The sequence below is a fragment of the Lissotriton vulgaris genome, unplaced genomic scaffold (genome assembly GCF_964263255.1).
Source record: "Lissotriton vulgaris unplaced genomic scaffold, aLisVul1.2 SCAFFOLD_884, whole genome shotgun sequence".
In the NCBI taxonomy this organism is placed as follows: Eukaryota; Metazoa; Chordata; class Amphibia; order Caudata; family Salamandridae; genus Lissotriton; species Lissotriton vulgaris.
The window spans coordinates 635,636-651,161 of record NW_028247829.1 but is presented as its reverse complement, the minus strand read 5'-3'; the positions used below and the strand labels follow the sequence as shown (position 1 = coordinate 651,161).

The 15,526-nt window shown below is 49.0% G+C and overlaps 1 protein-coding gene across 1 annotated transcript in view; it reads left to right on the top strand.

Annotated features, from left to right (window-relative positions):
- NEIL3 (nei like DNA glycosylase 3) overlaps positions 1 to 15,526 on the top strand; it is a 158,522-nt gene that overhangs the window by 128,868 nt on the left and 14,128 nt on the right. The window contains exons 9-10 of the mRNA XM_086949808.1: positions 5,387 to 5,774; positions 12,718 to 12,889. Of these exons, the coding sequence (XP_086805934.1) occupies positions 5,387 to 5,774; positions 12,718 to 12,889 (560 nt within the window). The remainder of the gene's footprint in view (positions 1 to 5,386; positions 5,775 to 12,717; positions 12,890 to 15,526) is intronic.

Below are 15,526 nucleotides of genomic sequence, written 5' to 3'. Positions count from 1 at the left end.
AGCTGTAGGTGTGAGAGGAGTGTTGATGGTATGTGTGGAGGTCCGAGGGTTGGTAGAAGGGGTGGGGGTGTGAGTGGTGTAGGAGGGGGAGCGGTCTGTGTCTGTGTTTGAGGCGTGTGTGGCAGTTGCCTGGTGCAGAACTGGAATAGAGGGGTTGTGGGTGGGAGATGGGAGGTCAGGGGTGGTAAGTGTGTCCCTGATTGAGGAGTATGTCGTAGTTAGCTGGCGCTGAACTGGGATAGAGGGGTTGTGGGTGGGAGATGGGAGGTCAGGGGTGGTAGGTGTGTCCCTGATTGAGGAGTGTGTAGTAGTTAACTGGCGCTGATTTAGGTTGGAGGGGTTGTGGGTGGTGGGAGCTGTGAGGTCATGGTTGGTGGGACTGGAGGAGAGTTGAGTGTTGGTCCGCGAATTGGAGAGGTGCTCTTTGAAAGTGGGGAACAAGTTGTCTAGTAGTTCCAGGTTCCTGTCTGTGGATTGAGCTAGGACAGTCCCGTTATTGTAAATAGTGATGGTGGCTCTGCCTGGAAAGAGTTGGGATGGCGTGATGGAGAGAGTTAGGCTGTGAGCGGATTTCCTGGTGGTGGAGACGGTGAGTAAGGCGAGGAACGCTTTTCTCCATTGAGTTCTGCGTGTGGTGTGGAAGATGATATCAGTGTTCAGGGATCCATTGACCGGTGAGAAGTAGGTGTCAGCAAAGGGGGTTTCAGGGTGTGACCTCAGGAAGTTGTGTTTAAAGCGTTTAGCGGCTTTTTTGGTGAGTGTCGGTGGGTAGTTGATTTTATATGTGTGATTGCCGATAAGATCCATGTTGGGATGGTAGTTTAGGTGGGTGTCGGAGAATGCACTATAGTGGTACACATGTGCAGGGAAACAAATACATACAATAAGTTACATAATACAAAAGTGGTACTAGTGATCAACCAGCATACCCCAGTATAAGAGTGTGTAGAGAAACAAATACATATAATAAGTTACAAAGTACAAAAGTGGCACTAGTGATCAACCAGCATAACAAAAGTATAAGAGTGTGCAGTATAGCAGATGCATACAGTAAATTACAAAGTACAAAAGTGAAAAGTAGAAAAGTAGGAGTGGGTGCAGGTTGAGGAAATGTGCAGGATAGTGCAGAATACCGGTGAAAGTATAATACTGATAAAGTATAAGAGCAGGATACAAATGCAAACACCAATTTACATAATTCAAGAATCAACATTGACATTAGTTAGCAACCAAAATATATGAGGTAGCAATCTGTGCATTACAAATGTTTAAAATACAGGTACAAGTGACACTAGTGAGCAACAAGAGATATATGAGGTAGCAGTTGGTGCATTACAGGAGAGAAGAGTGAGAATGGATGCAGTTTGCAGAACTGTGCAGAATAATGCAGAATAAAGAAGAAGTATATAATATATGAGGTAGCAGTCGGTGCATCACAGGAGAGAGAAGTGGGAATAGGTGCAGGTTGCGGAAATGTGCAGAATAGTGCAGAGTACCAGTTTAAGTAAATTACTAATAGAATATAGGAACAGAATACAGATGCAAACAATAACGTACGTAAATCAAAAATCCAGATCAAAAGTGACATTAGTTATCAACCAAAGTATATGAGGTAGCAATCTGTGCATTACAAATGTTCAAAATACAGGTATAAGTATAATACTGCAATAATAGGCAGACATTCTTTCATATATGAAGTAGCAATCTGTGCATTACAAAAGTTCAAAATACAGGTAGAAGTATAATACTGCAATAATAGGCAGACATTCTTACCCAAGAAGGTGTAGATACCTAACTGAGCAAAGTATCCGGTAGTTGAGATTAGTCTAAAATGTTAAGTTCTTAGTGTAAGTTCAGATAATGAAGCCCGCCCAAGAGAGAGACTAGTCAGAAATGGCCGCCAAATAGGTGAGATAGAGATAGTAGTCCTCTGTTTGTTGCTGTTGCTTAGATAGCAGGGAAGAGCAGTTTCCCTTCCCATTCATGCAAGCAGGGGAGATAGAGTTATTAGTCCTCTGTCTGCTGCTATTACTTTGAGCATAGGGGAGGAAATTTCACTTTCTATTTGAGCCAGCCATGCTCAAAGCTAGCTGGGAGGAATGCTTATCTCTGTGTGGGGGAGTAAGCTGAGGAGCCTCGTGGACAGAGGTACCGGAGGGGATTTATTGATACAGTTTTATGGCTCCAGACATTTTGAACAAAGGAGGTAGTTTAAATAGTGAGCCGGCGGGAGGGAAAAATAAAAACCTTAAGTCTCTGTGTGCCTGTTGAGTCTGTCAGCAGATTTTTGCAGAGTTTTTGTTCAAAAGTGTCTCAGTCCCTTCTGATTTGCAATGTTTTAGATCCAAGAGTGTCTCAGTCCCTTCCGCTCTGCAGAAATAAGTGGAATGTATGTACGTGATCACACATGCTTGGTTCAGGGCTCCAAGCCTGTATTACCCTGAGTAGTGGCGCTAGACTCGTTGCTGTGGAGCGGGCGGGCGGTGCCGGCTTAGCAGGCTCCCGGAGCTTCAGCCGCCTCTGCCGGGGGTGCCCTCCTATGCTCCTGTGCTGCCGTGTGTCCTCTCTGGCCCCCGATGCCTCTGAGTCTCCTTTGCTGCTGAGGGCTTGGCCCGGTACACCGGTGCACCAGCCCGCATCTCTGCCGTGAAGCGGGCGGGGTGCCTCTTTTAGCCCGGGTTCTCTCAGCTTGCTTCAGCCAGCCCGCGTCTCTGCCGTGGAGCGGGCGGGGGGGGGGGGGGCCTCTTTTGGCCCGGGTTCTCTCAGCTTGCTTCAGCCAGCCCGCGTCTCTGCCGTGGAGCGGGCGGGGGGGGGGGCCTCTTTTAGCCCGGGTTCTCTCAGCTTGCTTCAGCCAGCCCGCGTCTCTGCCGTGGAGCGAGCGGGGGGAGCCTCTTTTAGCCCGGGTTCTCTCAGCTTGCTTCAGCCCGGGTTCCCCCTCTCAGCTTGCTTCAGCCTCAGCCGCCCCTGCGACACGACGGGGGTGCCCTCTGCAGCCGCCTTGAATCCAATGCTGGGCTGGTGGCAGGGGGGGGGCCTCTCTCAGCCCTCCGATGACTTCAAGCGGGCGAGCGGTGACGGCTCAGCAGGCTCCCGGAGCTTTAGCCGCCTCTGCGACGCGACGGGAGTGCCCTCTAAAGCCGCCGTGAATCCAATGCTGGGCTGGTGGCAGGATGATCCGCAGTGTCGGCTCAGCCCTCCGGGGACTTTGCGATGCGGTGCGGGCGGTGCCTGCTCAGCAGGCTCCTGGAGCTTCAGCCGCCCTTGCGACGCGACGGGGGTGCCTTCTTATCCCGCCGTGAATCCAATGCTGGGCTGGTGACAGGATGATCCGCAGTGTCGGCTCAGCAGGCTCCCGGAGTATCAGCGATGGGGGTATCTGAGGCGAGAGTCCGATCGCGGGGCTTTTCAGGCTCCAACCTCCGTTCAACCGGTCAGCGGGCAATCCAGTTACTTGTGTGACTTTTCCGTCACTATCTGGTGGAGGCTGGTAGGTACTAACAGGGATAATGCCCGAAAAGGGATCCCAAGCACTGGGAGCTCTTCACAGGAGCTCCTACCAGGCATTCTTCCCTGCAATCAATACTTTCGGTTCAGCCTGTCCGGCTTTTCTCACATCCAGTTTAAGCTGGTGGGTTGACTCCCACCACATCAGAGAGAGAGGCCCTTGAGTGATGGTGCATGACCATGCTCCAACTGCAGCATCTTTAGGAAGCCTTACCCATTCCTTTACAGTACAATCATGTTACAGGAGGGATCACTAGGGTTAGTGCCCTTCCATTTCTGGTGCTCTGCAGCAGTTTCAAGAACTTCTTGGAGTTTCTTGTTGCTCAAATGGCTGTAATTTCTGATATTTAGAAGTTTCCCTCATCTTCATTAGATGATTTTAGCTCGCGAGAAAGTGTCACTCATAGTTGTTGAAATGTCACTCATAATTTCACAGAAATGATGAAAATGTCACACATGGCAATCTCAAACCTTGGCAGCTATGTGAGTGCCTACTACAGAGAGCCTTGCTGTACAGTGGAGTTTCTGAGAATCCAAATCAAAGGGAATCCAGGTCTCTATTTCATATACCTTTTACATAAGGTCAATGGTAAGAAAGCTTTTGTCGACTCATCCAGGTGCCAGCAATACTTCTAGCTAACACGTCCATTCCTGGTTCCAGTCCCCTGTCCACAGTGGAGGAACTGGTGGGAGCATGCATAAGAACAGTTCTAGTTAGCCAATGCCCTGCAGTCTTTGAAAGAATCACAATCTAGAACAGAAGTGATTGTGAAATATATGCAAACTGGTTTAAGTGAGCATCTAGACTTCTACAGGTGGTTGTGCTGTGCGCCATTGTGAGAACACGCAGACTTTAGCAACAGAAAAACAATCCTGGCAAGAACAGGGAACAATATATGCCCCGAGGTGTAAGTAGTCTACCTCGTAAAATTAAAAACACGTTTCCTATTTTTCCTTAAAAAGTAGCAATCACAATTACCTCCTCATCAAACATTGAAGTAGTAAACGTTGGAATCTGAGCTGAAATACAAATCACCTAGTCCTCCTTGAAACTGAAAAGGAGTAAACACAGTCGTAATATCGAGAAAACATCTACTAATTGCCAATAATTAGTAAAGCAACTAATCCTGGTTTATTACAAGAAAAGTAACCCCCTACATAAATTATGCACACTTTTTGCAACAAATTGATACCTTCAAACGTCCCGCTCTCTAGGAAACCTGCATGCCTACTAGTAGAGACTGCTACACAGAGCAGGGGATGACAAGACAATATCTGCCATCAGGACAGTCAGACATGTGGTGGCTTGATCTTTCGGAATGGGGATGCTGCATTTCTACATTTTACCTCCCATTTCTCCTTAGTAGTAATCGGTTCTAAATCTAACCTACAACTTTGCTACCATGAGGAAGGTTTCCAATGCCAATGTTTTCATGCCTTCTCTTTTGACTATTATTCTGTTGGATTCTCACAGTAATTTGACTTTCTCAACAAGTACATTTTAGGTTATATTTTCTCGTTTTTACCTAGCCCCTTTGTTTTTTGTTATATCGATACTCTATAAAATATGTTTAGGGCATGATGTGATGCCAAAGAGGCACGGAGGTTTAGAAATTTGTCATCATTTCACTGGAACTTTTTATTTTAATTCCTAAGAAGGGTGGAGGAGAATATTTTTAGCAAAGAACAAAAGTTCTAGGCAAATAGAATGCATACTTGTTAAAGGTGTGAAAGTAATTTATGAAATATGGACACAGTCAAATCTATCCCTCTTTCTATTGCTATCTATTGTCCATGACATGCATTCATAACCCGTGTGATCTAATAGTTCACCTCTGCAGATCTTTAAGTAGATGTCAATCATCTCTCTTTGAATTTTTAGTTACAAAAATCGAGAACTCTGAGGACTCCAGTAGCAGTTTAATCAAGTACCCGTGTAATAGTTTTGGGAAACTTCCACCGGAAGTTAAACTGAACAGGAGGGCTGCATTTGGATGCACTACCTTGGTGCTGACAGACTTCAGCGGGACGCCTCAGAAGCCGTCTCAGTCTCCTACTCCAAATGACTCTCAAAGAAGAAGCCCCTACAGTAATGTGCAGAACACCCAGAGCTTTTTGGCAAACAGTGGACAAACAAACTCATTGAGCATGGTGAACACTTCAGCTCCTACTTCTAAATGGAATGACTTCAGCCCACCGTTTAAGAAGATAAAAACTGATCATGTGTCTCCGGGTCATATAAGCACTGGCACCAGCACGCCACCAAACGGGTATGCTTTTTGAAATATTAAACTTAACTGCTGAATACATTATCACTCTATCTTATTTAGTAATATGAAAATCCATATCTGATGTGTAGGGCTTCTTTTGCTGTGTTAGCAATATGGGTACTTTTTCTTTAATGGTACATTACTGTTTAGACTGAGTGTCCTGAGGGTGTAGCATTATTTTTCTAGGTGATGCTAGCTAGCAAGGGAAACTCATCTCCGACAGTTTACAGAAATAAATGCTGAATACTAGTGGGATGATGGGCTTCGTGGCGTGGGACATGAGATCTCATTCACTTAACCCTGAGCCTGCATATCCACAACTTTTTTTTTTTATTGACTTTTTTTGCATAGTTACCTTGTTATTTCTCTATTGTATCACTTGCTTTATCAAAAGGGAATTCTAAAGTTTTCTATGTTGCACAGTTAAAAAGTGTTTCAGGTTTACCTTCTCTTCATTTAGTGTCTATGAAAAATTAATTACATTCTCTGTGCTCGGCGTCCTGCCTTAATGTGTAAGGAACTACATGGAATAAAAATGCTGTTTCAAAATGAACTTGTAAAATGCCATGTTTCTGAAAGAGACTTCTAACCATAGGTTTCTCACGTTTCACTATCTATCCCCCCAGGCGCCAGACTAGATTCATAACATTTTGTAGCAGTCTCAAGCCGTGCCATGAGGTGGCGTTGTGTGTCTCATCACTGTTTCCATTCCACCCCAAAGTGATGTAGCAGAGCTTCATACATGCAGCATCCCTGCACACTTAAAGTTTCTTTCTTTCTGATGTGGATCCAGAGCTCCACTTTTTACCTTTTCTGATTACTCCAAAACGTTTCCTCTATGAGCTATGGAATGATGTGTCCACCAAAAACACGATGGAAGCTGTGCCACAACTGCAGGAAGCAGATGTCAATCACAGATCTACAGGAGGTGTGCCTTTGGTGTCTCCGCTCAGGACACTTCTAAGAGTTGTGTGATAAATGCACCCTAATACACCCAAAGACGATCCAAGATGGGGAAATGAGGTTGTACATCACTGAACACAGGAAGAAGTTGCAGCTATCACTTAGCTCTTGCTCTAAGTTATGGGGATGTTCTTGTGACCCCAAACTCCTATTGTAAGTCTATGTCCAAATGCAAGCATAAAAAAGCAGAGCAGGACTCCACTCCATCCCATGATTTGTCTTTAAAGACAAAGAGCAAGAGCGTAAAGTTGTCAGTCACTCTCTTTTGAGGTATCCAGTCATGGAGCCAATTCCTCAGATTGTCCTGATGCTCCTCTGCCGACCATGCAACATATAGAGGCTTTCAAGGAGTCCAATCTGCTAATTTTCACTACACTTCTGTCTCCCATTGTCACGCCTCCAGGCCTTGTGGAACAACAGGGGCCACTAGTAAGTCTAGTACCTGGGAGTCCTCTCTGGACCCATAAGATGGTCTGTTCCTGCTCTGGTACTGATTTCCTGGTTCTGGGATCCGTGCCGTTTCCCACCAGTGATCGTGTATGATCCGGTGGCAACACCAATATCAACTGAAGCTCGGCCAATTTTCTGTTATGAGATTACAAAAGTGCAAAGTGTTTTCCGATAGAGACTTCTAACTCCGGATACTTCACCTTAGAATGTTCCCAAGGCGTCAGTCTGGGTCTGGAAAATCTTGAGCACTATGAATTCTAGTAGGTGGCGTTGGCAGCTCTGTGTCACCGTAGTCTATGTCATAAGTGGCGCGTGTGATGCCTATATAGGCCACCCTGGCACACTGACATCAGTTTCTTTCTTTCCATGCCAACAGAATGGATCCAGAGAGCTACCTCAGTCATCTTATAACCGCCATTTCGACCGTTCTGTCGACTTTTTTTGTTGTTGTTGAGCTGTTGCTCCAAATGTGTTAAGGGTATTGTCCATCAACAAACGTATGAGCTTTAAAAGCCTTGTGGGGAATGTTGCAGACAGATGTCTGTTACTGATGCCCACTTGGTATGTCTTTGTTGCTTATGTGTCAAACCACGACTGTGCCGACGGTGGGTTGATGTACCTGAAGGAGATCAGGGAGCTAGCTTTGAGGCTCTACTGCCACAGCACAAGAAGGCACCGTTGTGTTCCCACCCTGACCCTGAGCAAGATTTAGGGTCCTGTCACTGTGTCGGACTCTCGATCGGTCATCTTCAAAGTCTAAGTTGTCGAAGTTGAGGCAGTCAAAGAGGCACAATAAAGAAGTCAAAATACTGACTCCCTTTGCTGTGCTTTCTTGACCCATGGAGTCTGAGAGGTGCACTAGCTGGGATGCCAGCAGGGTCCTCCATACTAACTCTAGCATGGAGGCTGGGTCCTTCGTTGAATCGTGCCCTCCAGGCGCTACACCCAATTACTCCGAGCCCATTGTCCTGTCTGACTGTGAGACCGCGCCACCTGAGTGTGGTTCAGCCTCCACTTCAGCGCCGCTGGGACCGTGTCCTCCATCTCTTTTGGACACACTACCGCTGTTGTTTGACAGGCCCAGCGTGGAATTGATTTTGGGGGTGGAATTGACGATTCTTATCAGTTAACTCTTCAGATGAACTGACCTGCTCCTACCAGGACAATTGGTATGAGGAGTTGAGATTCTGACCTTGTCTTACCCCTTCTATGGAAGAGGGCGCTTCCTTCACCAATGTGGTGAGGAGGGCAGCAGGTAGGCCTCTATCTGCAGCACCCTTCTGTCCTGATCAAGGGTGACATTTTGACAGAGATGGTTCAACCGGGGCTATCCCCTGCGGAACCCCTGCTTCGCTTTAACAAAGCCCTCGCGGACATTGTCCCTGGGGGCTTGGGCCGAGTCCTGCACAAGGTTTCCAATACACCAGATGATTGCCGGTCACCATCGCCCTGCCCATGGGTACCCAGTTTTCCACACCCATGAGCCTGGTACTGCAGGCCTCGACTGCCTAATTAATCCCAGCACGTTCCCTACCACTCCTCTGTATAGTGAATACAAGGGGCTGGACAAGAGTCTTCCCAGGTGGCCGATGCAGAGAAGACGCTCATCAGCTTTCTGGTCATGCTGAGGCACACTGTTGGTTCCTGGATCCGGTGAGGAATAGCCCGCTTAGTGGGGTCTGAGTTTGGGGCATTGTTGGTGCTCCCAGGGCACGGTGGGTGCCAGTGCATGTTTCTCTGCCACAGCTGCACCGAAAGAGTGGGAGCAGCTGCACCCAAGGGGCAGTTGTGCTTAGAAGTCCCATAGTGGAGCTTCCAAGGTACGGTGGTGCCAAGGCTAAAGTTTCTACAGCTAGTACATCAATAGGGCAACCCACTATTCCCCAAGGAACTGGGTATAGTCAATAACAAAACATAATTGATCCTTGAGGAATCATTTAACTTTGATTCATATTTTAAAGTTGTCACAGCATCTAGGACTGTGCACCAGCTAAATGGCAAGGTTAGAATGGCTCTTTCTTTGATACCACACAAAGCACAAAATAAGAAATATTTGCGTTTTTGTTTCCATGCACAACAAAACAGTGCACTAGAACGGGCCAAGAAGTCAAAGCATTCTTCATTAACTCTGAAAATTGTGAAGATGCTTTCAGCAAGTCTAACAAGCGCCAATGATCTCTTACAGGAGAGCACTTCAGCTTAGGTATTGATTTTGACAGGTCATCATACAACTTTTTCAGATACATAGCTAAATCACTGCAAATAAAAACACTATCACTCCAATCTTTGATTAACTTGGTAAGAATATTTTGCAGCCGCATTCCAAGTGACACTACGTTTCATGTTTTCAAAAAGTCTGGTGTCATGCTTTCACCGCTATCCTAGATGCTTGGTGACAGCACTCTTCACATATATATCCATCTGATAAACTACTAGCCACAGATTCCTTCATGTAGAATTATCCCTAGGTGTGAGACTGCATCCGGAAACTTTTTCTGCAATAGGAACCCTGTATTTGGGGCCCCCCTTTTTTTCCCCATTTCTCTTTTTTGGGACAGTGTGCGAATGCCTTTGGGCTTCAAAACTTGTTCTTTTTGTGGGCGTCCTATGTTGGCAACCGACCCTCACCTCATTTTGTATGTCGTGTTAGGGGGAGGACAAACACTGCGCCACTGATTGTCCGGAGTGTCGACTGTTGAAGCCGAAGTCGCGGCGGGAGCGCCGGATGAAACTTCTCTCGGCGCGTCTCTCCAGGTTGGCGTCCTCCCCTCGGTCTACTTCGGCAGACGGCTTCAGATATGGCCATGGTCTTTGTCCTCGCCCTTCTTTGATGTCGCGTGAGCGTCGCTCCCCGATGGGTATGTGTCGCAGTTTGTCCCCAGGGGCTGGTTTTCAGCCGGCCGGGGGCGTGGACTCTCCTCGGGTGATGCGGCCCGTGTGCCCTCCTATCCACCGTTTCCTGGTGTTGGGGCGTCGAGAGTCCAAATGGAGACATACGCGGTGGCTCTGAGGCCTCGCTGGCGTCTCCTTCTCCTCCTGGGGCGTTGGCAGATTCCCCACCTTGCGTTGGGCCCTCTGCGGCACCGCCGTGGCTCCGGCCCTGGCGCTAACTTGTTCGGATCCAGACTTGGAGGATGTGGTGATGTTGGGGTGCGGCTCCTCTGTGGCACCTCCTTCACGCCACGGTGTCTCTGCCTCGCCGCACACTCCTGTGGGAGTCCCTGTGGTGTCGCGGGAGGTCGCTGGGACTCGGGTCGCATCCCCGAGCCCCTCTCGGTTCTTTGACAAGGTGGTCCTGTCTAAGGCTGAAGTGACGCCGCTACGGCGCCGGCAGCAGCTGGCCCGTGCGGAGCCACAGGGGTCGTCGGCCCCCCTCATCCCGCTCCAGGTCGAGGCCGGATGAGGACCGATCATCCCTCTCCGGGCCCCTCTCGTTCCTTCCTGCAGGCGGCGGCCATCGGAGGGCTAGTCGGTGACTGAATCGCCTCTGGCACCACCACGTGGGTTGCTGAATGATCTCCGCCAAATTCTGGCCCGCGGCTGGCGGAAGACTTCAAGTCATTCCCCAGGACTGTCTCGTTCCCGAACGCAGATATCTACCTTGGAGGGGGTCGGGTCGGCGTCGTCCCGGGGCCGGCCCGACTCCAGCTCCACTCCGGTCTCCGGTGCGGGATGACTTGGTGGACTCTTGTCCAGCAACGCGGGATGGCTCCGGCGTCCTGCCTCAGGCGGCGGACTCTACGGATCGCGCAGGGGTCGTACCGCGGATTTGTCTTCGGACGCTCCATCTTCCCCGGAGGCAGGCTGTATTTTGGTGTCGTCCTCTCCGGAGACTGGCCGACTTGTGGTGTCTTTTTCATCGGCGTCGAAGGGTGACTCTCAGCCCTTCCTGAGGCAGAGGTGTTCGACGGAAGAGCAGCAGGTCCCTCATTCTTCGGCTCCCTCTGGCTTCCAGATCTGGCCCCTGCCTGTCCTGCTTGGCCTTGGGGACGGCCGCCTTAGTTTGCAGCCGTCGCCCGCGGAGGAGCTGCTTTCTCCACCACTGGGCCCTAAGGAGGCAGGTGTGGCCTTCCCTCACGTGGTGTCCACGGCTGTGGGCATCCTGCGCAAGGGTGACCCGGTGGCTCACGTTCCGGTGAACCACCTCTTGGAGGTCCTCCACCGGGGCTCTGGTGGGAGGGAAATCTTACTCCCCTTTGAAGGTTCCCTCCTTTCTTCCTTGACCGGGGCTTGGAGGCGGCCTGCCTCAGGAGACCCAGTGCCTCAGCATCTTCTGCACCAGCACCTCCCGGCACCACGTGACCCAGAGTGTCTGTCCCTTCACCCCTCGGCTGCCAGTCCCCTTTTGCGGACCGCTTTTCCCTCCCTGCTGCCACTGTTGACTCCTCCGTCCCCGGAGGCCGGCTGGCTGGACTGTTGGGGGTGCAACATTTTTGCCTCGACTAGTGCTACCCTTCGGGCACTTAACACCTTGTGTGTTCTAGCTAGGGGCTCCTCCTGTCTGTGGGACTCTACTGAGACTCTGGGATCTGCGGCGTCCCAGGAGCCTGGTCAGGTGGACTTGCGGCATCATGCCGCGGATGGCCGGGAGCTTGTGGTGTTTATTCTCCGCTCTGCTCTGGACATTTCAGAGGTGCTGGGCCATGGCTTCCTCGGTCGCTCTCCGTCGCCATGCTTGGCTTCGGGACGGAGTATTCCCTGAGAATATTCGGTAGCGACTCATTGACCTGCCGTTTGACGGAGATCAAAGACATGTTAATTTTCTAGTAACTTTGAAATGGTGTGATATTTAAATCAACAAACTCTGATAAGGGGATGGGCAAAGATAAATGGGCCATTTGCATTGTGATTTTGCCGGACTCTATTTGGTGCTTATAGGTGGGAAGGCTTTGTTCAGTGGGTTTTGGTGCAGGCATGCCTTGTACGCAGGCTGCCAACCCCTACTGCTCATAGCCATGTAGTATGTCCAAGGCTGTAAACAAGTTAAGCACGGTGCAGGAATCTCAGGTTTCAGGCAGATCCATTAAGGAGCAAAGATCCCTACAGTCAAAATGGAAATTACTACTTTTTACCACACCATTAAGTGGTCCCCTCCTCCTCCTCTCATAAATGATTTGGAAACATGTGTTTTTCAACCACTCACAGCTCCTCTCTCTCCGTTCTTGTATCCCCATCCTGCCCACCCCTTTGTTGGATCTGCAGGAACCTGAGGTGTATGTGCTGGGTCTACCATGTTAACAGTCTAACAGATTTCCTGCATATTTATTGTGGACACATACAGAAGGATTGATTCAAAATGAAGTTAGCCATCAGAGGAGATGCATGATAAAGTTCCTTTATTGTGTGTGTCATAAACCAGCGAAGGTTAACTCAAATATGTTTTGAAAGAGCAACCTCTCGTTTTGAGCTGTGATCAGTTGAATTAAGTTGTTCACAGCCTGCATTCACTTTTTATAGTCTTGCATATTAAGAGTGGTTATCTGTGTGTTGCTTCTTTTCATTTCTATGATTGTGTAATTTGTGATTACAGTGCACTTCGAGGCAACGTGCCAAGCAGCACTGCTGCACACACTGGCCCTCCTCTTTGCAGTAAACACAAACGTCTCGCTGTGCTTCGTGTGGTGAGAAAAGATGGAGACAACAAGGGAAGGCAGTTCTATGGTTGTGCCATGCCCATGGAAACTAAATGTGATTTCTTTGAAGTAAGTAGTTCAATCAGAATTGATTTGAATCCGTATTATTCTGCCAACTAATTGTTTTTAAATTAATAAATATAAAATAAAGCTAAACTTCTATGCCTGTTTGTAGCACCACATTATTTCTTGTGTAAATAGTGGACTGAAACAGCGCCGAGGCATTTTTGAGATGAGACGTGTTTGTCGAACATAATGGTTGCTATAAGGCCTTTCATCCTCCATAATTCAGCCAGTGGCTTGAGATGTTATGTCACATCTTGGATGACTTACATGAGAATTTTAGTCTCCTCTTTAGGTCTCGCCTACGCAGCGCGCATGCGCTGCATAGGAAAAGACCTTTAGCAATCGCTTCAGTTTTGCTGCCAAAAATGTGCACGCCTTGCATTGCTTTGAATGCAATGTGTGCACGTTTGGCAATTTCCTTGCAGGAGCGAGCTTTCAAACCATGTGCTAATTACAAACATATGGTTCCTGCTCGCTCCCGCAAGGGAAACAGGCGCAGGCCCCCTCCTCTCTCCCCTCCCCCTTCTGCCTCCTCCTCTCCTAATCTTTTTTTCCCCTTCAGCAGGAGACGCGCGCTTGTTGTCCTAGTCTCACACTGCCCACCCCTTCACACTCCACAGTCCCTCTCCTTTTCACTACCTCCCCCCTCACGGCCTCTCGCACTCACTATTGAACTCCTCATTTAACAGTTTGAGCCCCTAACTTCGGTACACTCGCCGTGTCTCTGCTCCTCACTTTCCAAGTCCCCACCCCGGCGCCTTCCTCATGCACTCTTACCGTGGGCCGCTTCCACTTCACGCCCTGCACCTTGGAAGAGCCGGATCCCAGCTCCTTGAAGCCCAGGAAGGAGGCAATGGCTGGGAACAAGATGTCCTTGAAGAGCTGGCCCGACTACAAGCACTCGGCGCGCAGCACCTCGAAGTCCTGCCGCAAGTACTTTATCGCTTGCTCGTTGGTGCCCAGGCCACCGGCCAGAGCCCGCTCCTTGGCCAGCATGCCCTCTACCCCGGTCATGGTGTGATCTTAAGTGGATAGAGGGGCCGTCGTGAAGGGGCTGCGAGGGAGGGCAGTGCGGATAGCAGTCTGAGTGATGCCCAGAGCGGCTGGGATGGCAGGCGGAAGCTGGAACCCCGGCCCGCCAGCAGCATCAATAACAGACGGGTGTGGCTCCGCTTAAAGGCACAGGGCCGCCCTAGAACATGGTCCATCCCATCCCACCCCACCTCCGCATCGCAAGCTCTTTACCAGCACCACTCCACCCCTGCTGCCAGCTCTGCCCTGCCCTAGCTGGGGGCTGCACTGAGCTTGATACTGCATCACTGGTCAGTCCAAAGGCATGAAAACCAGAGGCACCCCTAGTCAGGACTTTGTGAGATGAAAAACGAGGGGGGTCTCCCAAAGGGGCGAGGTCTATGTAATTAAGGGCGTGGCTTAAAAACACGCAAATTAAAAATCTGTGCTTAGTATAGAGTGCCGCCCGACTGGTAATTTGCGGCTTCCGTCATTTGTTTTTTTTGGGGGGGCAGATTTATATTGCGCACACTCGACCGGAAGGTATTGGAGCGCTTTACTTGAGCACTGGTTACTTACACAAGGACACATTAATTTTTTTGGGTAAGTACAGGGAGATTAAGTGATTTGCCCAGAATCGCAGGATGTGGTGTCGACCCCTGGTTTCCCAGCTCCAAAGCCGGCAGTCTAGCCTAAGACCACGTCCTCATTGCATCCGGATATGTGATACAAGTAAAATTACACCTACAACAAGCCAGGACTTTTTGCTATGCCAATGGTTGTTACTTGTATAAGATAAATAAGCAACAAGTATGGCTTCGTTGTAAAGAATATTGAAAATAATTCAGTCCTGAAATGATCAGACTAAAATAACTACGAGTCTCTTTGCAGCTACATGGAAGGCAGTGAAGGCTGGCAGTGCTGCAGAGTTAAGAGTATTTATTTTAGCCCTGAGGGTGAAGACAAAAATAAAGAGCCCTATAGGGGCCCGTCTCAACACATGCTTTTTAGCACCAGTAGGACACAGCCCACTTAAGGCCCTGGCCCTAATTTTCAGACTATGCAGACAGAATGCACTTCTCTTCAGGGAGGGTCCTCTGTGTTCAGATCTGTTTTGTAAGTTGCCTAGCTGGTTTTAGGACTTGTGCCCTGGTGACATGGGATGTGATGTTGAGGAGGATGTCAGTCAATTCAGTGGCATTACTGCTTGTGTTTTTCCAGAATCCCAGACACTCCTAGGGCAGATGGACTCACTTTTATTTTTGGTTCTTTTGGGGAGTCCTGCCTCTTATGCTGCATGATAAGCTTTTAGATTTTTTCCCTGGTCGATGTGCAGGTGGGAGTAATATGGCTTCGGATGTTCATTTGGCTGAACAGAGAATTTACCCCGTTAATAAACACAACACCCCCCGTTCCTCAGGCCTTAAATGTCTCCTTGCTGCGCATTACTAGTTGTCCTTCCTCCGGACTCTCTTCTCGTCTTTTCAACACAGCTGTGGGGAAACCCGGTGCAGGTAACTCCAGCCGGCACTAATGCCAGGGTATTTCTACTGACTGCCACCTCTTCCTGCCTGGATAATCGCACACTGCGAATGAATGCCAATGGTTTGGGGGTAGGAACCTGCAGAG